The 26,427-nt window shown below is 38.4% G+C and overlaps 1 protein-coding gene across 1 annotated transcript in view; it reads left to right on the top strand.

Annotated features, from left to right (window-relative positions):
* Positions 1-431: 431 nt before the first annotated feature.
* Positions 432-26,427, top strand: part of SEMA3C (semaphorin 3C) — a 125,957-nt gene continuing 99,961 nt past the window's right edge. The window contains exons 1-2 of the mRNA XM_026068896.1: positions 432-453; positions 3,586-3,726. Of these exons, the coding sequence (XP_025924681.1) occupies positions 3,624-3,726 (103 nt within the window). The 5' untranslated portion in view covers positions 432-453; positions 3,586-3,623. The remainder of the gene's footprint in view (positions 454-3,585; positions 3,727-26,427) is intronic.

Raw genomic sequence — 26,427 nt, 5'->3', positions numbered from 1 at the left:
GCCGCGCAGTGCCGCGCCTGGCCGCGCCGGGCCGGGGTGGGGCCTCGCCGTTATTTATGAGCTCCAGCCCCTATTTGCTCGGCTAATGATGCAGCGGGGCGCGGGGTGAGGCGGCTCGCGAGCGCGGCGGCGAGGGCAGGGCAGAGCCGAGCCCGTGTCTGTAATCGGAAACCAAAGCTTTCACCGTCATCGCGCTGCTACTTTCCATTCACTCCTAGGTGCTTAATTGAGGGCTGGGGAGAAGAGTTCCTGGTGCCTTAGCAGTCCGGCTGTAAGGATTATTTTACAGAGGAACTGGGAGCACCTTTGCAACCACCAGGAAGAGATTTTTTTTTTCCCCCCTCCCCACAATAAGACAGGTTTGGAATTAAAGTGTTCTGGTAACGCGATTGGAGTCCATAAACTGATAGAAACCAGATAGAAAGCTGTATTACTGGTTCCTCCAATAGCTGGGTAAGCATAATTGAAAGTTCTCTTTCTTTGCTCTAATCGATGTGAAATGTGTTTGATTATTGAATTTTCCTACTGTTCACAGATAGTTAAAGCAATATTTTCCAGACCTGCATAGTCTGGGTTTTCCTTTCTTTCTTTTCTGCTGGTGAACGGTTTTCCTTACAGGGATTAGAGGACCTAGCCTTTAGCAGATGACACCTGCACAGCACTTTACAACGAAGCTATATAATACTTTTCAAAAGCAATGTAGCACACTGAAAGGGACCTCTGCGTCAGGAAAACTTCACCACGTTACTTTGGTAGTGGTTTGCTGGTTTGTTTACAGTTAGAATAGAGTATAAGAGCAGGAATGGAATTAGACATTGCTTTTCCTCTGTCTTAGAAGATTCTTTTAAGAGTACTTGCAAAATTTTAGGTCTGCGGGTTGTCAGCAGAGATCATGTGCACAGGGCATGCTGAATATAGTATCATGACTTACTGAGATAAATTCAGACCTGGGATATAAGCCCAAACTGAGATTCAAACCTGAAATGAGTTTGTTTTCAGTTAGCAGGTATGGAAATTCCTGAAATTAAACCCATTTTCATTAGGTAATTCACATGACACGTACCCTGAGATACCTTTGTGGCACAATGTGCTTTTATTATTTATGTCTAACAGCTGGATAGGAAGCATGCAACTTAGAATTTGAATCTTATATTTGCCTGTCACTTTTGTGTATCAGTGAAGACTGGAAATTTGAACAATGAAATGTAGCAATATTTCACTCATAACTGATTGAATTAGAATTGGCAGGAGACATGAGAGTGGGAGGGAAAGAGTGCTGAAAGGGTGTTATTTATTATTATTATTCACAATATCATTTAAGGGAAGAGAAAAAGCCATATAGTTTTTCCTCCTTGACTTTTCATCTCTCTTGCAAAGAAAGCATAGTGCTACTACTGTAGAATACTAATCCCACTGCATCTGTTAAATCACATGTTCAGTATGATTGACTATTTGTTTTGGCCTGACAAAGCAATCTTATCAGGATTTAAAGGCAATTCTCTCAGAAGAGGGTTAAGGTAAAGGATATCCCATGAGCTAGTTGTGAGTTTTAAATCTAAAACCTTACAGAGCAACATTAGTTTGGGAGTTTGTGTAGCTTCTTTAAGAATTATTCTTGGCAAAAACTCAACAACTATATTTTAACTAAAAAAAAAAAAAAAGCTTTAAAAAATTATTTGGAACTGAGCCAGAATGGATATGTTTCTTCTGTAGACCAGATCCGTATCTGGGAAATTTCTGACGCTAGTGTTTTTGTCAATTAGCAGAGCAGTAGCATTACTTGATCTTCATGGGTCTCGGAGTGCTGCGGAGCGCGTCGGGAAGGCTGATGCACGCTGCAGGCTGAGAGCTGTGCGCGCCCTCGCGCGCTCTCCGTCCCTCCCCCCAGTTTAGGAGGAAACCCTGATGCAAACTGAAGCCCTTAAAAATGATTTACAGGGAGGGGATATGGAGTGACAGAGGTAGTAATGAGATAGTGAGCTTTTACCTCTAAGTCAGTGGTGTGGATCCAGCCCAAATTGGTGCTGACCTAAAGTCATCTCTGCCTGACAGCTGGTTCCTGCCATGGTTTGGTGGTTACAGCCTGTTCTTTCAGGACAGGTGTGAATCTCAGAGGGACTGAATGAACAAGGATGTAGAAATATTGTCTTCCACTGGAGGGACTGTAGTGCTAGAGCACAGCTGAGGTAAAAAGAGTAGTGATTGCCTTTTTAATGAAGAGTTTTGTTGCCTGAGCAATCTTTAGCCTTTAATGCTATCTTTCAGTCCTAGAGTTTGCCTCCCTCAAGGTGCTCCCAGTTACCACTGAATCATATATATCACCCCATCATTAAATACCAGTAAATGGTATTTAGTTGAAAGGCTGTTGAGGCCAAAAAGAAATACGTATATACATATGAGTATGTGTGTGTGTGTGCATATATATATATATATATATAAAATAAATAAATATATATATATATAAAAGCAGGGTAGAAGAATGGGACTAAAATGAGTGTGTGATTTATTCTGGCTTTTGCAGTTGTGCTGAAGAAACTAATGTTAATCTATTGACATCAAAGTTGTTATCATAGGTTAAATGAAACTGAGACTTGTGCAGGTTTTTGAGAGCTGCAGTTCAGGAGTATTACAGATGGGTATATTTGAATGGGAACTTTGAATGTGTTCTGTTTTTTATGGGCCTGATCCAAAGTCAGCTGGAAGCCCAGGAAGGGGCCACTGCTCCAGTAAGCTTTGTCTCGGGCCTGGCATGAGTCTTCCTAGCCTAAGAAAAGATGGAGATTTGTTCTGGGGTGTTTTTGGTTTCTATGAAGAGCTCAACAGCTAACCCCATAAAATTGCATGTAGTTTCAGCATATGTATGTGAGTAACAGCAGTATCAAGTGTTTATACCCTGCCCAGTCTGGAGTATTGTTAGTGCTCTAAGAAGTCTGAGAGAGCAGGTAAGTACCTGAAAGGAGCTAGCCCAAAAAGCAAATGTTGACTGATAGTTTCAGGCATGTTGAAATATTTTTGATTTCAAGGATATTGAAATTAGTGACGTATATGGTCAAGACTTCACCTTTAGAAAAGGTATTGAGGGCTACTAGAGCTCTCAACTTTCTAAAACTTAAGGCTTGCTTTTGAGCACCTTTGATTTCAAATGTTAAAAAAAGGGGGGGGAGGGGAGAGGGAGATCAAACATGATGTGAAGTAAGGAGAGAGGTCTAAAAATATCAGCCAATTTTTTTATTCATGAAACTTTATCTCCTGTCCTTGCTTTGCTCTGCCTTGACATTTAGTATAATTATTTTTCCAGCAGGTGGAATTGTCCTTATTTAAATAAACTGAATCTAAGTCTGTCTTAGCCAAAAGCCCATCTCTTGGTTTGTACGGACAGGCAGGGAGCTCTTTTTGTGCTGGCACAGAACACAGCTGGAGAAAACCATTTTCAGATCTATAAAGAAAAAAACAGAAGTGTTGTACTCCTTCACTTTATCATATATTATGACTTCAGCTGGAAGTGCTTTTTAACACAGATTGTCCTGTAGTGTTCCTTGTGCTCCACGCAATTGTTTAAAGACAGTAATGTGATCTTTCTTTCAGGTTTCCTTTCTTGGATATTAAGTTGCAAATCTGAAGAGATGGCATTGCTTGCACTGCACGTGTTGATTGGGATATTTATTTACTCTAGCCATGTAAAAGGATCTTCACAGCCTCAAGCAAGGGTGTTTTTAACATTCAATGGTAAGAAAGAAGATAAACATTCTTAAGCAAATGTTATCCTTGAATATTTTCTTCTCCCCCTTCAGCTCAATAAGAAGAAATTGGCTATTTAATCTGTGTGCACAATTATTATTTTTGATTTGCTGCTGAGATACCTTCTAGCCTAAATTTAATTCTTACATGAAGTTCATTGCTACTATAGCTATAGGTAATTAAATAATCATACCTCCACTCTATTTTGAAGGTTATTATGATTTACTAACAATTAAAGGTTTTATTTCTTATCCTTAATTTTGTTTTGGAATGATAATAGCACATGAAGTACATGGCATGTGGTAGAAGTGCTTAGTGATTTGGGTTGCTTTCATTTGCTGCCCAACTGCGACTCTTTACACTCTGAAAATCAGACTCCTTGAAGGTTTACCAAGCTAGTTAGCAAGGTACTGGAGTTCTCTGGCAAAATACCGCTCTTTGCATGCTTCATACAATGTGTTGGATGTACTTAGGCATCAGTGATTGCAAAATGCTACATACTGTAAACAAGCAGTCAAAATATTTGTTTGCGAGAAAAGTACGTCCACCTCTAAAGTGCTGAGCAATACTTTATTACTCCGATTACTTCAATATTACCTTAATAGTAAGGTAGCTATTTTACAGCCCTGCATTTAATTGCAGAAAAGACTTCCTGCCAGCTATTAACATTTTGTTTGGTGGCTGCATGTGTTGTAACAATTTTGCCCTTCCTTGCATTTCTGTGAAAATTTTCTAAGGTCTTTATGTTTAAATTTAAAAAATAGAGTAGTAAAATGTTTCAGCTGATGGTTCTTGTAATTTTGAGGGTTTGTCTGGAAATCAACCATATTATATATATAAGATCATATTATTATTATCATTTATATATATATATCTCAACCTTTTTTTTTGAAAAGTAGAAGAAACATAACCTAAGGCCTATGTAACCTAATGTAACCTATTTTGCTATACTCTTTATCAGTCTATCCTATCCTCCATCCGAGGCACTTGCAATGTGTTTGAGTTGCTTAGTCTATAACACAGTGTACAAGAAGAATTAGTCAGGAAGGGCAGCATATCTGGGCTACAGCGTACCTGGGCTGTCTGTATTTTGATGATGACTCCATTCACTCTGTTTCAGTCATCAAAATACCTAAGGGGATCCTATTTTTCCAGTATTAATCCTTGTCTTAAATGCTGATATTAGCCACCACTTCAGAACATGTGTGTCCTTCAGAACATGAGCTTATCTGTTCTGCTGAATTAAATCAGAAATTGTCTGTCATTAAATATAGTGACATTTGCTTTCTTCAACCCTCTACCTTTTCTGGGATTTGTCTTTGAGGCACAAGGGCTTGCTACTCCCTGCATCAATACTGTCTGCATTAGGATGTATTGTATCATTCACAAGTGCAAGGCTGTCCTGCAGCTGCCATGTCCTGCCATGTGAATATTCTGCATGCTCTGAACAGTCTTTGGAGGAAGCACTTAAAAAACAAAACAAAACAAAAAAAACTACTAAGTAACCCATACCGCTACTCCCAGCAATGATCATAATTATGTACACAGCCTGAGAGCCATCCAGAGGGAGATCTCGCCAAGTTAGACCTTCCACAAATACCAAATAGTAGACTGATCAATTGCAAGATATTGCATATTTTGGGGTATATGGCATTAATCTTATGAGCCCAATACTTGGTAGGTGTAAATTGCATAGGTTCAGTTAAAGCAGTGGTGAATACTGTATTCCAACAAGGAGTTGCCAAATGATCAAGTAGGTGGTGGCCTAGGTGGGAATTTATTTTCCTTGCTTAACTAATGCTGGTTTAGTGTAGATAGTGCTGATTCTCAACACAGAAGCAAGTTTTTCTGTGAATGTGTATTACACTTGTATCTCTGTCACAGTTAGGCAAAACAAGCTAATTCAAACTTCCACACTGTGTCCAGAGTGGCCTTGAAAATAACTTAGGTTTCCCCTGATCTCCTGTATGAGGTCTCTTGCTTACGGCGTGGTTCTGCAATACTTTATACAACAGTCCTGTGTCATGTCCTTGATTTCTAAGGTGATGTTTTGTACAGGTAAAACCGGCGGTCTCTAGCCTCAGTGAAAGTTAGTGGAAAGCAAGTGTCACCTGAGACTTGCCTACTGCATGATAGTGTTAAAATGGACATTTTACCTTCCCTAGTACTTTCCTTTTGTCTCCTCGTAATGAAAATGTAGCTAGAGGTCATAATCACAGTCTTCTGCTGAATATGATCCCAAGTTTTGTACAGAAAAACATTCAGACTTTTTTCCAGTAAATTATGTTTTAAATTCCTTGATTTGTAATGGTCTTTCAAAGTCCTAGAGTTAAGAAATATAATATGCCTTTTATAACATATCAAGTAATATCTGAAATACAGGGCTGAACTTTTCATATAACATGAAAACAGTAAATTTATTTTTAAGTCTGATCTCCAGATGGTAAGAAACAACTTTCATTATGTAAAAAGAGTTTGTAGGTTGTGTACAACAAGATAACAGCCCCACTATAGTATAAATTTCTGTTCTGTAAATCTTCATTTCTTTACATGGGTACTGATATAAAGAGAGAAGGTGAAACTTTGTATTGTTCCGTCACCACTGCTTCATGGTTTGTTGTTTCTAAATCATGTAGAAATATCAAGTTATCAGCTGCCATCATGTCTTGAGAATTTGTCAGTTTTTACGAAGAAATATCACTCTTTCAAAGTGTATAATTTGAAAATAAAACTACAGTTAGGACTTCTTATGCTTTAAATGTCATCAGACAATAAAGGCAAGTCATTCAAGTTTAGAATATTTACGGGATATTTTTCATGTTCTGAATTAGACTTTGCTTAGTATCTATATTTGTATAAGTTTGGGGGATAGAATTTATACAGGAGAAGAAAATGAGTGATTCTTTTCAAAGCTAACCTGCTCCTTCAGGAGCAAGTCAATTGAGCCTATTCACACTGCAGCATTTCTCATGGGAAAATCCAGTGAGTATCTTGACCTATTCTGTTGTTCATCAGGAAAGATAAAAATGTGAATCGTTTGAATTATGGGCTGCTTTTGCTCTTTGCCATCTACTTCATTAAGAATCAAATGTAATTAAAAAGTAAGCCTGGGTTAATACCTCAAGTGTCTGATAATAGGGAATTTGCAATTAACTTCAATGGGTGAAGGATTGCAAGCCTAATTTCTATTTTTGAAATCAAAAGCATGGCCCCCTGTCTAATTAAAATGTAGTTCATGACTTAGCTGAGATTGTTAAATGTGCATATGACGTGAGTGCAGAAATTATTACTGTCTGCACCCTAATTATCCTGAAAATTCCAGTGTCATACACAACTCCTGGGCCTGATTTCTATTGCTTTACACCTTGTTTAGCCATTCCCTGGGAAAAAGGAAAGGTCAGTCTGGAGTCAAATTGCATGCTTTGCAGAGGTATAGGTGCTCATACACAGCACTGGGCCTATGGAGAATCAGGTGAAGGAATTTATGTGCCTGGAGTTGTCCTGTTTAACTGTAATGGCTCGGCCCATCAGTTCTGTACGACAGCTGCACTTGCAGAGTGCAAGCTGGGAAGCACTGGAGGTAGAAAGGTGGCTCTAATTTTTCTGAGTCTGAAATTGCAAAGATGTGAAGCTTGTTGTGCAATGTTGGGGAGTCATCTACCGTGTTCATATGGGAGCATGTAAGACGTAGGGTACCCATGATGGGAGGATGGAGAGGATCCCTAGACTGCTGGTATACCCTTTCCCACTCCCCTTACCTCCTACAGCTCTTTGACCCCTGAAAAGACTTTCCCACCATAATTTAAAGAGTCATAATTTATTTTCTGCTCATAGCAAAAGACTTCGCTTATCTGTTTATGAGCTACCAAGTATAATGCCTGCTGTTTCACAAGCCACATGCATTCCTCCTTGTTACTACATGTTTCTGAACAGATAATTGGGAACTAACTCTCTCAGGCTGCATATGGGCAAAACCTTTCTCCAAGCCAGTGGGAGTATTATCAAAATAAAAAATGAACTTGTAGACTCCACAATAATGTCAAACTTTCTTTCATTTCCAGCTCAATTTTACTTTTTTTTTTTTCCACCCCTAAAATGACTTGGGCCATGCCACTTTAACTTTAGATTTTGAATCAGTCAAAGCAGCTCCCATACTTATTTTTGAAACTGCACTCAAAGCTTCTTTGAACTTTGAATTTATATGGAGATGCACAACCAAGTGATAGTTTCACAATTATCAAGGTTTACTGGGAACATTTTGTGCATTCCTACCTAAAAAGTCTGGTCAAGCAGATATTTCCCATGCAGAATCTCCCATTGTCTCCAATGAAAATTCCATACGAGAAGTGGATCAAGGCTAATTTGCAGACAGTTTTGTTTCTCTTTTTGTCTGAACATTACTAGAACACGTAAAGAACTTTTAAGAAAGTATCAGTCAGCTTCATTAATGACAATTAAAAAGCATAAAGTGTCACCAGAGCAACAGCAACACTTATTCAACTGTCAACATATTTTAAAAGATTTAATGCCACCCCTGTGGTTACCCTCAAGAAGAAATAAAGGAACTGAGAACCATTTTCTTTGAGCTCTTGAGCAACAGCAGTACAACTTGTTTTTAAACAATCCCTCATTGTAATGTTAATGTTACCACAGTTAATAAAAAGTTCATTTATTATTTGGGGGACTTTGTCCTGATGACAGTCCAGTAGGCAATGGTTTATGCTCAGATAGTTTATTGGATATTTGGTGGTGTCCATGGAATGAAAGCTGCTTGCAAAATGAAGTACAAATAAAAGAGTGCTTAATAAAAGAGAGAGAACTACAGGTTTCTTTTTTATTTTTGTTTATTTGCAGATCTCTTGAACATTTTTATAGGGGCATCATTTTCAGCAAACTGGGTCATATTTTCTCAAAAGCGACTGACTTGTGACTTGCTAAGCTTCACGGATCTTATGCAGTGCTAACTTATAAAGTGCTGAGCAACAACCATGTGAAAATCTTTCCTTTTCAAATGTCTCATAGTGGGTATCTAAAAAATTAACTCACTTTTGAATACCACCAGCTAAAAATATAAAATTGTTTCTTAAGTATGGAAGTTGGTATTTTTGCATTTGATGGAACTGACAATCAAGTCTTGTTTGTCTTGTTTAAAGACAAATATCTGATTACCAAATTAAAGCCTTTCCAGGTTGTTTTTGATTTAGTCTTCTCTGCATACAGACATCTCTAACTTTTTTCTCCTGTTGTTAAAAAAGCAACGAGTTGTGTTCATATAGACATAGTGCAGTAAATCTTACTTGTACTTGTTCAAATAGACTGAGTTTAAATTTTGAAAATATTTCCTAAAAGGCATTAAAGGAAGCACTTTGTACAAAGCTCAGTTTTCTTTCTAGAGTTTCAAGGGTAGAGGTCCCACATGCTACATAATATTGAACCTGAGTATTTTCACTCTAGCTCTTGTTTAGTGGCAGTGTCATTGAATTGACTTCACTGTCATTATTCCTTGTTGACATGAGTTTTTGTGAGAGGAGAATTAGGTATATTATTTTTATATTTAAAGTTAGCTTGCATGTGCCATGTGCTGTGACTTCAGTTATGAAAATTTCATGCAATGGAATTGAAGTCACAGGCAAGGTTTTCTCCGGTTCATTATTTGTCCTCCCAAGTCACACTCATAGGAAAGCATAAATAACTACACAGTGTTCAGGGTAATTAATTACCAGGTTTCAAATATAGGGGGAAAAGCTTATAAATGTAATCCTACTCTTGGATAAATAAGTCATCAAATCTTACAAAGTTTGAAATGACTTGAGTGTTTCTCACACTCTGAAAGGCAGATGTATTGTCTAAGAGAGGGTTCATTGCCTTTACTCTCTTTTTGTTCCCTTTATCAGTCACCTGTATCTGAAACCTCTCTTTTCTTTCTTTCTTTTTTTTTTTAAGCATGGCAAAACTAAACCTTCTCTTCGAACATTTTGACAGATTCTTCACATCTTAGCTCTCTCTACTTGTCATAGAAGAAAGCAGTTTATTTTGCCCAATTTCACTCTTCTCTTGTGACAATCCTCCCTTCTGTTCCATGTCTAAGGCAAATGCTGCAGTCCCTACATAGACAATTAAAAAAAAAAATGCAAAGAGAGAAAAAGGCATAGACATTTCTAATATCCTATCTTTTTTAGAGTTATATGAACATCAGTAACAAGGGCTTCTCTGTGAGCCATTTCCATACTGGATGAGTTCACAGTGCACTTTGATATGTGGAGCTGCACAGGCCTTTTTGAGTATCAGATATAATTAGTGACGTGACTCACTATAATTACTCCTTTAATTGAAGTGCGTTGACTGAGATCCTGCCATGAATAAATACATAGACCAAGACCTTATCCTGTCATTTGAACTGGCTGTTCCCTCAACATGTTTTGGGTTTTTTTCTTCTTCTTTTTGGTGCTGGCTTTTTTATGTTCTCAATAACACTCCTTAATACAAAGACTAGGCCCTCTTTCTCAGGGGAAAGGCCTTTGTGATAAGAGCACCGTTTGCTGATTCACAGAGTGCCTTCCCATCTCGTCTTACATTCCTCCTGCTGTGGCTGCAGTGGACTCCAGGTTAAAAGAAGCCGTTCATTTTCTTTTGTTCATCATATTACAGAGTTGGGTTCTCAGGGATGCAACTAAGGAGTGAAAAATACTCCCTAACCTGCATGAATCAGTGCAGTGCCAGATCTTCTTTTTTACTGTGAAGTGGGCAAGTCAAGTGTGTGTTCCCAGCAATGAAGTGAAAGGTGGTGATTAATGGAGGGTTTAAATGCTCTGTCCTTCCCCCCTTCTCTTCTTACCTCCATCCCTTTTCAATTCAAACTTGCAACACTTTGCATTTGCATCATTATTTCATCCACCAGTGATATGGTTTCTTCCTGGAAGCAGAAAACCTGCTTACTGATTTGCTGGAGCTAGACATCTGGTACCCCAGCAGAAGGGAGGTAAGGAGTGACAGCTCGCTCTCTCCCACGAAACCACCCTTGCTCTGGAGCCAGAACCATCATGCTGTTGAGAGAATTTCATTTTCTCCTTATCCTTGTGAATATAAGGCTAACTTTCTCTCTTTGAGGAAAAAGTCACTTGCTCCTCAAGTGGTTAATAGCAGTTGTATTTACACTCAGTTTGTACAATAACTAATATATGGGATACTCTCAACAGCTACTCTCACCCAGCAAATTAGTTATAAGTGCAAAAATGAATGTTACAAAGGCTTCTCCATCACCCAGATTAATGCCCCAGATTATACCTGCATTATTTTCAGAAACACAGTGTAAATTATTTTAACTAATGATCTTAAAATGATTTTCTCTTCCAAGACAAGTCCCTTCCATTAATACAAACAGGATTCAACATTTTGAAGAGATGTCCTGCTACATCATACATCTTGCTTATGAGAAATTGTAGTCCGTGGTATTTCATCGTTTTCTAAAATGAGTATTTTACTGGGAGCCCCCTGTCAAAACATATTGATAGAAAAAATTCTGTAACAGCTTTTCACAGCTACAGTCTGTTCAGTCAGGGAGTGAAAAGGAATGAAATATCTATTTGGAAATGTGTTAGACATTCAGGTAAGAAAGTTAGGCTTAAACCAGGCATGTGCTACGCGCCTCCTGAATGCCCTCAAATCAGCGCGAGCCGGGAGTTTAGCCTCTGAGCAGCTTTCAGGACTGAGCTCTTGGTTCTCTCCAAAACAGAATTCACCAGCATATTAGGATATAACGCTCTTTTGTTTGTTTGGAATGTGATGTGATGTTTTTAATGACCACAGTAATCTTGGGAAAGGAAGAATGTTTTTATTTGGGGGCTTAGGGTGTATTTTTGTATGAAGTATTTAATCACAACACAAATTTCAAGTGCGAATATGATTTCATGAAATGGAACATTTAGAAATAGTTTGGAACATGTACACAGACTTTTGTGTTGTTCTGTTTAATCTTGCTCACTACTCTGGGATAAATGATTGCCTCACAAAAATTATCTTCTAGAATGTAGAGGAAGAGGCATCAAAATCACCCTGGGTTGCCAAGTTGCTTAATGGAAAAAAATGTGTCTTGGCAATTAATTTCATTTTAAAAAATCTAGAAGAAGCTGGAGCCAAATTCTTTAATTAAAGGCATCACTCTCACCCTCTAAAAGGGTCAAACTGCCATTCTGAAATGAAGAAAAAGGATTTTCCTTTAGAGTCACACAGTAAATGTAAGTGTGACGTATTAAAATTCACTTACATCTATCTTTCCTATCATCTCCTTTTAGTATTTCCTTTGCAATTGCATAGTTCCTATATGTGAAGTCATTTCTCTGCAAATCCAAAAGCACTTTTAAAAAAAAAGAAAGAAAGAAAAAAGTTTGTATATCCTTCCCTGAGAGTAAAGGGCTTTCTCAGTCACCTATTTTTCTGAACCATCTGTTGCTTTTTGTGATTTTTTTCTTTTGCTTAATAATACCATTTGCCTTTACCATTCTTAATGAAAATGCATTTGCTCTTAAAAGCATCGTGTTATGCAAAGTAAATCAATTTCTGTCGATTCAGAAATAGTTTAATTGGGTGAATATTTTGCTTCCTTGAACATTCATGTAAATCAGTCTGTACCTCTCAGTAGCCCTACTTAAAAGAGCTGCAGAGTTAGATTTACAGGGATAAGGGAAATATGTGATGCAAGTGTCTGATCACTCGTTCACTTCAGGACATAATGGCCAGGAATGACAAGGTTCATTTTCATTCCTTCTCACATAACAAACCAAGAATGCCAAGTTCTTAACAGCAGAAGGAGAGGATAAATTGCAGGGTGGATAATTTAATATGCACACAAAACTTAAAGCAAAGAGGGAGAGATAGTAGGATAGATGTATTCATAATTCCACAGGAATCCTTTTTTTTTAATGCAAAGTTACTTGTATTCAAAACCTCTTGGTATACCATATCATATATACATTAATATGTATGACTGCACTTTCTGTTTTTTGATGGCAAACATTTTACAAGGTATGAACCTAAAACTGATGTTGAAAACTCCTTGATAACAACTACTGATCTTGAAAGATAAAACAAGACTGGAGTTCCCTTGTCCCCTACTAGGCTGCAGCCAGCTGTGAATGGAAAACAGCATTTTCCTCGGTGCAAAGTCACACGCTTCTTTGGCCATTTTGGTGCATTTCAATGGCCCAGGGTGCTTCGTAACACGTTTAGTTCCTACAGTTTGTAGAAATTCGTCCTGCTCTGATGTTGCCAGCCTGCATCCCTATCATTTTAATTTTATAAGGTGGTCTCTGTGTTAATACACTGTGTATTCTTAAAAGCCACAATATCAAATTAGTGTACAAAAATGCGAGCACTTGCATCTTCAAAATGGCACTTCAATGTTTTTTCAGTACCAGCCAATTAAGATGTTATTTTCAAGGAGAGACCTGGCATTTTTTCAAAAATTTACTTTCTAAGGCCTGAGAAAGATTTAGTTGGCATGGAGAGCTGATCCTAGGCTTAGACTTTTCGGTGGCTTCAATGTGAACACAGCTGGAATTTTTAAAGCTCATTCTGTTAAAAACCCACTTCCTGCCACTGTTCAAAATAATGCACCATCTTTTTTTTTTTTTTTTTTTTTTTTTTCTTTTTCCTAAAGCAGACAAACCTACAGCAAAGGCAAAAGAGTTTAAAACTATCATGAGGTGTTCTATTGTGTTTTGTGTTTAGGAAATAAAGCTGTACATACATGGCTGTAAAATACAAAAATGGGCATGCCTGTAAAGCCATTATCTCTAGTTTAATATCTTATCATCTTCATAGTTTTAATAAGTCTCTTTACGATGAAAAGCATGTCAGCCATTCTTTACTCCAGTAGAAACCTTGTTTTTGTTATGGGTATTTGCCAACTTAAGACTTTTTTGATCATAATTTTCAAAAGCACAATAGAAGAGTTGAAGAAACAGGTCCCAGTGATTTTTATCTCATTTGATGTTTTTACAATGTTCTTCCCTACTCTTTCCTGAGATTAGGTCCCTAACAGTGTTTTTAAGCTCACACAGGCAGCTGAATAATTCTGTGTCTGAAGTGGCAAAACTACATAAACTTTCAAAAAATCATTTGAAACTTTCAGATGTGGTCAGGTATATCACTATATGTGCTGATCCTGATCAGAAGATGAAGCAAGGAGAAAACTTAAAAACTTGGCCAGCATGGGTCAAGAGTGAGGTCTACCATCCAGGTCCACCAAACCAGAGGCTTCAGTCTGGTCCCCTGTCCTTTCCTTCGAGAAGAGGGACCGTGTTTGCTTGGACAGTGTGTGTTTCCTTAACAGATGAATTACTCCTCCTGTCCCAACACACTGAAGATGGACATGAAGCACCAGCATTGTGCCTATGTGAGAGCAAGGACGCGAATCTAGCTGCACTTTATGTGTATGTATGTGCTTGGACTGATTAAAGCTGCTACTGTCTCCACTTTAATAAAAGCAGGCTCTGGGGGAGAGGGGCAAACACTGGAATTCAGCATCTTCCCCAGCAGCTGTGGAGCACAGACCACCCTGATGGAGGGCCTCTAAAGAGGGTTTTATAGAGGAAAGTTGTGCCAGCTGAATCAATACTGGAGCAGGTTTCATAGCTACTGTGGTAATTTACAGACATGTGGCTATGGGGTCTTCTAATGGAGATAAAAAAATAATATTAAATAAAAAATTCTTGAACTGGATTTGTTTGCAGATATAGGGATCTGCCACAGATGATGACTTAATTTCCATTTGCTACTTCAAAAAAAGATACATTTCATTCCAGATTCTCAGGATGCCATTGCCAAAGTGTTCTCCCTTGTAAGAGTTAAGGAAAGCACTCCAGATATGTCCAGCACTGTACAGTGATGAGATTCCTCTCTGCTATTATATTCATGCTTCTGTTGAGTGGTTTTTTAATTGGTATTGGGGCCAGGCTTTGAATGCTGATTATGAGGCAGCCTATCCTTCTCACAATGTATATTCCCCTTCAGGCCACCAAAGCACACAGAGGGAGATGTTTTGCTGTTTTTTCTCTCTGCTGACATCAGGTTCTCTCCCCTAACTAGATGCTCATCTGTATATTTAAAGGAATTTTTGCACAGAATGATAAATATTAATCAAAAGAATTAATCAAAGATACCTGTCACAACATGCAGTAATGTAATGTTGCATGAGGAGATGTGCAGTACCGGCGTTGTTGTGGGAAGGTGGGTTGCTCTGCCTGTAGACCATGAAGTTACAAAAAACAAACTACAAAACTCTTGCCTATTTGAAATGAATTGCCAGCTTTTTTTCTTCTTTTTTTTCCTCTCCTTTGGATTTACTTTTATACTCAGTTCCATACTTATCTTGTCCCTAAACAGGTGAAAAAGTCTGACTAGACTTGTTTGGAACTTGTTCGAAAGGCAAACAGCTGAGTTTTTTCTTTTCACTGGGGCTCTGTGGAGTGACTGTGAAGGACCTTTGCTTTATGGTATTCTCTTTCTTTACATGAGGGAACAAAGGAATTGAGAAAGGATTATAGCTTGGTTATGGCTGTTGAAAGATTCCCTAGCCAGCTGGAGAAAACTCCCTTTCAAATCAGGTTGGGTATGAGAGGAAACATCTAACATCAGCTAAACTTGAGATTGTGTGTAACATCAATAAACAGCAGCACTCTGAATAAACAAGGTGGCCACTCAGTGTTTACCGTTCGCTCTGCTTATTTTTCCTGCTCTGTGTCTCTGATTGCCCCAACCTGTTTGCTGAGCAACTGAAAACAAGTTTTGTTCAAAGTGGGTCCCATTCTTGGCTAATAGGTGCAATTCCGATAATGTGAGGAAGAGAAATAGCAGACTATGAAACTTTTTTTTTTTCTCTAAAAAGACCTCTCAAGAAAGCAACTAATACTCTCTGGAGAGTTAGGGGGGTGATGTAGCAATCCCCAAGAGGTGAAAGGTTCTTGTGGAGATTATTCACAGGCACCAGGAATTTGAACAAATTTACAGAGCTGTGCTTTCCATCCCCAGCTTACATTGTATGAGAACATATTGCCATAATGTCTGCTGTAGGTAATCTCCAGGTCCTTTGAAGCCATCTTCAGGTATCTCCTGATCAGGTATCTAGAGATCTTGTCATGTTGAAGAAAGTGCCAGTACAGGTGTGTATTTTCTTTAGGCTCAGTTAGGAGGTAAAATATTCATTTTCTGCACGGGACTTGTGCATGGTTCTGACCTATTACATTGTTTATATATTAAAGTTTTCAGCTAACTCTCAAATCTGTTTTTCTTTTGTTTTGTGGAGAGGGGAGATCAGAGATAAATTCAGGGATGCTCCCCAGTATAAGAGGGGTATTGGCAGAATGGAAGAAGCCCAGTGGAGGGTCCCTGAGCTCGTGACGGTGCTGGAGCACGTGGCCTACAAGGAGAGGCTGAGGACCTGGGTTTCTTCAGCCTCAAGAAGATATGGCTAAGGGAGATCTTACTACTGTCTTCAAATGTCTGATGGGGGAATTATAGAGAGGGCAGAGCCAGATGCTTCTCTGAAGTGCACAGTGAGTGGACAAGAGGCAAAAGTCACAGGTTTTAGCAGAAGAATCTCTGATTAGATATTAGGACTTTTTTTCACTGTGAGGGTGGTTAGACATTGAAACAGGTTGCCCAGAGAGGCAGTCTCCATCTATGAAGATACTCAGAGCTCGGCTAGGTGAGGTCCTGTTCAATTGTGATGATGGAGTGTGTAGAACGTAACTAAATTCACTTTTCTCAGATACAGAATTTTGTCTTTATTTATTTTTTTTAATTCCATTAGCCTCCTTTAGCACAAAGTTAAAATTAAGGTTAAATGAAATAAATGACATTTCTGACCAAATTTTACAGTATACGTTTGGTATCTGAGCAGGTGTTAGATCTCCTACAGTGACATATAGTTCTAGTTTATTTTCAAAGTGTGTATCTGTGTGTGTGCAAAATGTTCCATACAACAGATAAAGCAGATCTCTACAGTACATGCGGTGTTTGTGGTGATATATGTGTCTGCTTCTGAGCAAGTTTTAACTTATCTGACTTGTATCAGATGCATGTATACAGCAAAAAACATTTTTAAAAAAAGTATAAAAAAAATATTAAAACTGCAAAGTCCAGAGTAAAAAGTTCTTAGCAAACTGACCACATATTTTTTCATGTGGGTTTCATACTGTATTTGCTCAAGCTATGGTATCTTCTTTATTCTTGGTGACTTGCAACCTTAAACTTTGTCCTTTAATAAAAAAATGTACACACAGACACATGCAGAACCCACATACAAAAATCTAGTAATCTGACACTTGCTTCTGAGCTTATTCTTCTCAGACATGTGATTGATACTGTATTATTTCGAATACGTGAAAAAGGAATTAAAACTATATTGATTGTTAGGCTACTCAGATTTCCCTGGAGAGACTTGCCTCACATTCTCTGTAAAGCAGTAATGGTCTCCTACTGACATTTATTTAACAGAAGTGCTATATTTTCCTTGTCTTTCATAGAATCATAGAACCGTGTAGGTTGAAAGGGACCTCCAGCAGTCGGTCATCTAGCCAACCTCCTGCTCAAAGCATGTCTGATTAGATCAGGTTGCTCAGGGCTGTGTCCAGCTGAGTTTTGAATATCTCCAAGGATGAAAATCCCACAGCATCCCTGGGCAATCTGTTTTTAACCACTCTGATGGTTATCTTTTTTATCTCATACCTACCTTGTAGACTTGGAAAGTGACTCTTGTATTCTAATGGTGAGCTGCTCATTTCAGGAGCTGCTCGCTGTCTCTTGACCCTTCTCCAGGTTCATCTCCACAGGTAAAAAGAGTAGTGCTGAAAAGATTTCTGGCAGGGAATAAACATGCCTACAAGGTGATCAGTAGGCCAGGAAATTTTGCATTTCTCATAAATGCATAGGAATCTGACTCTATTTATATTATAAGAGTGTGAATTAATCACTGAGATACTTTAAAATTGAGTCAGATCAGAATCAGGACCATACATATGTCTATGTATGTAAACTATGTATACATACATCTATGTATTAATGACTTAAGTTGTTTGGTGTCCAACTGGGGGGAAAAAAAAGGGAGGTTTTCATTGACTTCAGTGGGATTTGGTTCAAACTACAGAGTTTTCTTGGAGAGTGTGGACAAATGTGAGTGTTGTGTCCTGCAGGAACTGCTGAATATTTCTTGAGGGTGAATATCATGAGCTAGTCCTCTGCCAATGTATTTTACAGAAGTTTCTCTATAGCCTTCTGAGGATACATTTTGATCCCTGCCCATGGCTTAATTTGTATGAGCAGTTTAAAGTATCCATTACCAGTTCTCTTTTAATTTAAAATATTGAGCATTCATTCTTGTCATTGGGGAAACCCAAAACATTATGTCACTTTGCTAATACCAAAATCAGAGTAAAATAGATTATATATGAATAATTAACTGGGAAACATCTCAGTTCACTGGGTTAGGTTCCACTCTTCAGACAAATTCATTCTCTGTCTGGTAAAGCATAGGTGGATTTTTGTCTATAAAGAGATATTCATTTCCATTTGATCTTCCTTAATCCTGAGGATATCAGATTCAGATCCCAGAGCCATTGAAAAATATTAGCTTGATGCTTCCATCAGCCTCCAAAAGCTCTGCGATTGAAGGCTCTCAGCAGGTGTTATCTACTCTAATGAATAACAATGATAAAGCAGACTAGAAGAGAGGAAGAACAGATCTTTGTTTTGAAGAACAAATAAAATTACTGACTTTTCAAATGAAGTTAGGAAAAAAAAAATCCCTTGATGGTTTCCTTATTGGTAGAAAATATCAAACAGATTTTTCTTGAATAAAGCAATTGTTCTTTTCCAAAAATGATGCTAGGGATTTTGGAGGTGACAGTTCATAGCAAAATATTCTGCCTCTGTTTGCCCAGCTGCCACACCTTCTCGTCCTCGTCTTCTTGTGCATATGAAAAAAGAGATGGAAATCAAGATGCTCTGTTTTGTAGACCATAATTAAAGTAAATGGTGTTACAGGATTGAGACTTTTTGCTTGCATGTGCAAGAGTAAGTCTTGCAGGGTGTGTGTGTGTTTGCATTCATTGTTGTTGTTTTTTTACTGATCACTCAAGGGTTGCAACAACTAAAAACTGCTGCTCCAAAATAAGTGCAGCAGTTTAGATACAATGGACCCTCAGAAAGAAACAAGCCAAAATGTCAAAAACAAAGGAAATTCTTGAGGAGAAAAAACACACAGAAAGGCTGTTTCTTCTAGCTTTCCTTCTGAGTTCAATTTTATGGATATTATACAGAAATTAAAGCAAGATACCTTGTCTTACAAAACTTAAAAATCAGTGTTCCTGTCTGTCTCTCCATACACTTTGAACAAGCGCATTTTAATTTTAAAATGGCCCACAGAGGTTTATGCACAGTGTACAGCTTGCACAGCAGCAGTCTTCATGTGCCATATATCTTTCCATCTGGTGAACAAAAGCAAAACAACAGCAAAGACATTTAATTTAGTGGGGAAAAAAAAATTCTTCTGAAGTCTGGTGATGTTGCTGAGCTTTGGATCAGGACCATGTTTTCCAATGGGTTCAATATTTCCCCTAGAAATCCACGTTTAATCAATGCCCACCCTCACAGAAGCTGTGTAGTTATGAACACTTTCAGTAGATACATGACAAGAGTATTCAATGTTTTATTTTCACTATGAGGTAGTATAGGACTTCCTAATGAATAAAATAAAAGAAAAAGAAATTGAGAAGCAGTTTTTATGTTATTAAAGTTTTTTCTTATGTCCCAGCTTTAGTAGTGTGTGTGGGGGGGTCATCCAGTTCAGTGTTTTCAAGGCCATGGAAGGGTGGTTACGTGAACAGGGCAGCGACTGCAAACCTCGGGACAGTCCTCACTGTTCCCTTGGAAATGTACAGGGTGCATGTTTGCCACTGTCCGTTCTGCACTGCCTGTGCCAGTAATTGCCATGTTGTATTATTTATAGAGACGGAGTTGGTTTGCAGGTTTATTTTTTTCCTTCTTTTCTTTTTAGCTGCTACCTCACACAACTGCAACCACGCTTTTTTTGAGGTTTGCCTGGTGGAAGCAGGATTAAAGATTTTTGTGTGCTTTGCTATCTTCTGACAAGTGGCAGCAACTAAAATAAGGCATGTCAAGCAACTACCACAAAAAGAAATCAGTAAGTTATGAGTCCAGACAAGGGTTAAAGAAACTTCTTCTCTGTGATTGTGCTGTCTCGTATAGTTAGCTAATATTTTCCTGTTTTATATTCCTAATCGAGGGAATATTATCCTGCAGTTCAGAAGGGAAAGTGAATCAAAAGCGAAGCACTATCTCTTTTTTAGCAGAATAACGGTAACACTTGTGGTTAGTCAGTGGGAATAATATGGGGGTGGATAGGAAGCAGTAATTCATTATTGTCTCACTTGTGCTCAGTTAAATGTCTCATACCTAACTGATTAAGCCTTTTTCCATTATGATGAGAAATGATGAGATTCTGCTGAAATGGGCTGAGAGGAAGACCATTTCTTCCAGCATGCCCAAATCTTTAGAGGGAGGGAAAAGGTAAAACCCAAGTGTCAGCCTTACTGTTTTGAGTGTGATTATGCAGAATCAAAATCAAAATCAAAGATTTATTTTTTATGAAAAAAAAACCCTCAGCTAGAGAGTATCTTTAATGAAAACAATCTCAATGCTTCATTACAGCAAAGGGAAATCAGTCAGCATTTCAGAGGAAACATGAGATACCTAGAAATGTTTATAAACTTCTTGCTACAGCTAATACAGATGTGGCCATTTGTGCTAATGCTGCCTCTTTTTTCACGTGGGTGTTGGAAGAATAAAATTTGTTAGTGACTCTGAGACTTGCAAATACCTGAGTAATGAGGACCATATAAGTTCTGAGGGTGATAGCTGTATCCTCTGCAAATACAAATCAGAACTTTTATGCCTGCAGTTTTACTTCCTAGTCTGTTTTTGAGCTAGACCTGCTGAATCTTAAACAGTGCAAACAGTGCAGGTTCAAGAATTTCATACTGTATAAAGGCATGGATCAGAAAGCTGGTGATTTGCATTGTACATGCAAGTTTCATAGAAGGAGATCCTACCTGAAATCATAGATTTTTTTCACGTAGTGAAGAAAGGGTTTCTACTTTCCGTACCCTTCCCCCATCCCCACTTTGGCTGTCTTTCAAATAGTATAATTATAGAAGGATTTCATAAAGTTGATCCTTCTCTTTCTATAAAATAATGTCCTTTTCTTTCTATAAAATCTATTGTTATTTCTTTCTAAGCTCTTTAAGAGACTGCATACTATTTTGCCAGGCTAAAATGTGCATTGCCCTGACAGTTCTTCACACTTAATGTCTTCTCCAATTTGATACATAGTTGCTCTCTTCTATGTCAAACTCCCTACTCAAGTAATAAATGAATAAATAAATAATAAAGTAGAAGAGACATTTGGGGCTCTGAACACATGGCTTCAAAGTTCCTGTTTCCATACACAAGTATTCAGAGTATTTCTCACAGAAGAATAGCGTAAGTTACGGAGATTGGGTTCACAGAACAGTGAATGGTATTGTCAGTTTGCTTAGGAAAAACTAATGGGGTTATAAAGAAATACTATCTATTTTATTAGAGTAAAATTTTACAGCTGAAAAAACAAGGGCAATAGGCTGGTTTCCATTTTCCACTGATTTTAACCCCTAATATTCAGAAGACTTCCTTTTCTGCAAAACCACATTCACATTGCATACTCAGGAGCGCACAAAGCTCTTTTGCTTATTGCTTTAAGCCCCGGGCAGATTAAACTTCATTAGCAGAGTAAAGCTTAAGGAAAGTTCCAACTGTAGCAGATAGTAATTTGACAAATACAGAATTAGAGTTTGTTTTACTAAAGCCAAAAAGAAAGGCTAGAGCAAGTTCCCCATGGTTCTTTTGTACCTTTAACCATTGAGTAGGAATACAGTAACTTTTCATAGCGTGGTTTACATACCTTATAAGCCTGGTAGCCACATGGCATGGCTTTTTTAATGCATTTAAGCATCCAGTGAAAGCTCACAGCTCTCATTAAATAAACAATGTCTATATTTACCTCAGAGGAAGAAATTAGAACTGGAGCAAGAATTTGTATTCAGACTATTCTTAGGTAAATGCACTAGTATTTAGGCAGAAAAGCAACAGGAATTAATACACTCTATATCCAGATAAGTTGGCTTAGCTTTCTGTAGCAACATTAAAATTCTCATCCACAGTCCTGTTAGCTCTAGGATAAAGAAGGGATCATTGCAGCTGTGTGACAGATACCGTAGTAACCGATGAGCTGTGAGCTGAGAACATAAAGTACCTTACACTCATTCCCCTGGGTTACTGTATAATGGCTAAAATAAAGTGGCCCAAAACTTGACAACGGTCTCTAACATTAATACCTGAAAGCTTCTGAGTAATTTATAGTGGATGAGCTTTAGAAGACAATTTATTAGGGCACTGTGTTACTTTCTATATATTGCATTTTGGAGTACACAACATACTAAATAGTGACTCCATACAAACAGTGTTATAATGTCAGGGCTATGTACGACAAAGGAAGTGCCAAAGTGTCTGGCAACACCTGTTTTAGGGGCTTGGTCCCTAGAGTGGGACCCAAAACCCTTGCTAGGTCTCTACGCTTGCTACTGAGCTCGTGGCGAGGATTAGGCCAGGCAGAATGGGAGCTGAAACAACCCTGTCAGATATACAAGTGCTGCCAGAAGTCATCACGGCTCTTTAACCATTACCTAGTAGTAGCTGGTAGTGAAATGCGGAGGACAGGAATATGTCACATATCTTGGGATTTGGTTGTCTTGCTCAGGTCTGAAGAAAGGTACCTCCATCAGCCTGGGATCCATAGCCTGAAGAGAAGTGTCTGTATAGTTTACATTCAAAGGACAGAGGAGCAGAGATTACTTTCTTTTCTGTGTTGAATGTAATATTTTGAATGAAATAGGGAGTGAAAAATGTTTTATTTCCATCTTATTTTGGAAGCAAAGAGGCAGAATTTCCGATTCCAGCCCACATTTCCTAGATAACTGCCGTAATTAGGAGGTGTAAGGTAATTTCAGTATGCTTTTCACTCCTCTCTGAGCTCTGCCACTGTACAGAAAAGAATACAAAATTAATTGAACTAGATTGAGAAGCATAAAATACAATAAATCAGACCTGACTCCTTGCTGCAGTTTCTTGTTTTCATAATTGCATCTTTATTTTATATTAACTGGTAGTTCTGTAAAGTGGAGAAACTGTCCAGTGAGAGCTCCCTTTTGGACAGTGGAAGACATGGGTTCGTGTTCCTGTTCCCGAGCAGGCAGCGTGGCCAGGCGTATTGCATTTCTGCACAGACACCAGGCGATTCTCCTAGCACACTGAAGAGATGCACTCAGCCCCCTGGCCCCCAAATCCTCTCTCCGACTGCACAGATTAACTCAGAGATTAGCTGTTGGTTGCATCTCCAAGGTTGGATGTGGGGAAACATCTCATCTGGGAAGACTGCTAATGGTTTGGCCTGACTTTAGGCTGGCTAACTGATGGCAAAGTTTAGTCAATTTTGTGTGTGCCACCAGGAAATATGATGATGTGCTTGGAGGCTTTAAGTTCTTGCAGTTGTGAGTGAGCAAATCTGTTATTTTTGTATGCTACTGACCCCTAAATGCTGCATACAGACATACAGAGGTGCCTGTGGTCTGTAATGGATTTCACCTCTAGTGAATATCTCTTTTTAAACTTTGGCAAAGTTAATTAAATCGTTGTTTGGTACTTTGTGATAACAATGTATTTTAAGACTTGAAGGAAACTATTGCACCAAAAGCAGCTGTAAAATGATGAAGCCTGAATGTAGTTGTTTTATAAATTCTTCTTACAAAAGTAAAAGAAAAAAAGAGAAAAAACAAAAATTAGGGTAAAAAATGGTTTCTTTCTTCAATATAAGCCATGCTTTGTAGTGAATATGTATGTCAAAACAATCCTGAAGATACTCATTTTATCGCTGTGAAATGTAGGGAACTATGCACTTATAAGCTAATTCTGAAGTGAGTAATTAATAAAAATTGCCCTCGTGTTGCAACTACGATTTGTGCTGACAATGAAAAATAAAATTTGAAACCACACATTTAGGCTGATTCCCTCTTCTCACTCTGTCATTCAAGTAGCCTTCTCAACTAATGTGTGTGGGGGCAGCTGCATTCACCACTAACGAAATTATGCCAGCATATGCCAGCAGAGAATTTGGCTCTCCTTGTTCTTAGGTCTCATTCCCTCAAGCAACAGGATAGATATCTCTTCAACATAGATATCTATTCAAGATATTCATGAATACTGAAAACTTTATTATTTTTGCCAGAGGTAAGAAAGATATTTAAATATCCCTCTTTCTGCTAATAAGTATACATGTGCACACACTTCTCTATTCACCACTTTGTCTACATGCGTACACACATGCACCAAACATCATTGTGAGACCTTTGTCATAGGAAACAGAGTAAATCAATATTTAAATCCAATTTTAATGAAAAGACATGCCTTATAATGTACGAATCATGGAAATCAGAAATATTAGAAATTCTTAACTCCTCTAATCCACCTTATATTAGTGAAAGTATTTGCTCCAGCACATTTTTGTAGTGCTTTCTCTAGTTCAGTAACAAATGTCCCAAGCACAGAAACTTGTTTTCTGAGCTGTTATTTCAGGGAACAAGAATTATTTTGTAACTATGACTCTTTGTTTTCTATTTTTTTAATTCTTTGTAACAGTGAATTATACTTTTGTGCACCGTCCTAATCCTCTCCCATTTGAGCATAAAGCACTTATACACAGAACTTTTATGTTGCTTTGCAATCTCTTTTTTTGGCCTTGCTGCCAGACTTTGGTTTGTTTGTTTGTTCATTTTCTGATCTTCCTTCATAATTCAATCTCTTCAGTTTCTTGAATACTTTCAGTTTCAAAATCATGCCAGTTTTTCTTCATATTACTAATGCTGAAGAGCTGGGTAAGTCAGTTCATTATTCTGTGGATAATCTTGGGGTGGATAAAGGCTGTTCCATGATGGGAGTCCTCCAGGTAGGGTTCAAAGCAATGCTAAATACAACTCGGTGCCTTTTTAATTTCTTTCTTGCAGGTGCATGTATCTGCATTGTCCTAATGTTAATTTAATGTGTGTAAATAACTCCCTTGAAGTCATTCAGTGGATGTACACCATTGTCCTATGTATTAATGTATGAGACGTAAAATAATAAAAATACAATTAGCCAAGCCTCTAGGCACCCTAACTTATCACCAGTGATAGAGTGCTTTTCTGAGCAATAGCAAAGCCATAGACCCAAGACTTTGAACCACCCTCTTTACATGCGTGTGCATATACTGTTTCCGAAGCCTGTCACTTTGACATTGACTCAACAGCTGTACAAGCACATAGGCTGCACTCTCAGCTTTTTAATATATTCAGGCACATGCCTTATGCTTGCCCTCTGAGGTCCACATGTGCAGTGGGACAGAAGCGTGAATTAGAGGGTACCTACTTCCAGAGCTTGTCAGACCGCTTCATCCTAGGGTTTGCCATTCAGCTTGACTGGAGATGAAAATCTCGGGCTTTATTTATAAAAGAAAATGATACCTGAAGGTCACTCAAGTAATCTCCTTCCCGATGCCTGAGGCAGGATTACCTGGGAAGCCGTAGTGGGGCCACTCCTGCCAGGCTGGGTACTGATGAGAGCAGGCGGCAGTGCTGCACTCGGCTGCTCTCAGCACAGGGAATCGTCTCCCGCTTCTCCAGGTTGGTGTGTGAGGACAAGAAGCAGAGAGGTCCCCAAGTGGTGCTATAACCCAGGAACACAGGCCTGGTTCTGCCAGCGAGTGATGTAGGAACCAATTACGTGTTTCTCTCTCGGTGAATGATACTGTCAGTATTGTTACCGCTGTTGGAAGAGTCCAGTAAAAGCAGATTTCATCAGATTTGCTCATACCAGTGCTTTGCTGCCAGCTCTGAATCCTTTCTGTATATAAACTTTATGTGCATTTGTGTATTTGTACATATTGTTTCCTTACACAACTGTCACTGGTGCCAGCACTCCTCATTACATAACTTAGAAATCTGCTGCTTCTTCAGCCTCCCTTACGGCATCAGGGCACATTCTCCAGAAAGGAGACCGGAGTACAGGTTAACCAAACTCATCACCTGCTCATCCTCTCCTCACGGTCCTAAAGAAAAGGACGGTGATGGAAAGGAGATGAGAACAAAGTACAGCAGCAGCATCTTCATTGCTGTTATGCAATATGCGTACAAAATCATCCCATTATGCCTGTTGCTTACTGTATAACAAAAAACAAGTTGCACTGCTGAGGAATGTGCAGTCTTATGAAAGTTCAGCTGATCTATCAGTTCTTTGAGCTGTATTTAAAAGGGGCCGAGAGAAAAAAGCACTTGAGGGAAGTGAATGGGGTTTTGCTAAAGAAAATAGAAACCAAGAATAAAGAAAATAGAAACCAAGCTCTTGTGTTGATGTTCACGAAAAGCTTGTTTTCTGTCTAATGCTTTAGGTATTTTTTCTAGCAAATGCATCCTTGCAAAGTATGGTCCAGGAAAATCAAACTGACAAAATCAATTAGACTTATAGTGTTCTGTTTACATTTTAGGTGCGTAA

This window comes from Apteryx rowi, unplaced genomic scaffold, assembly GCF_003343035.1.
Source record: "Apteryx rowi isolate R43461 unplaced genomic scaffold, aptRow1 scaffold_282, whole genome shotgun sequence".
Taxonomy (NCBI): Eukaryota; Metazoa; Chordata; class Aves; order Apterygiformes; family Apterygidae; genus Apteryx; species Apteryx rowi.
The sequence above is the reverse complement of the archived record's forward strand: the minus strand, read 5'-3'. Positions and strand labels throughout refer to the sequence as shown.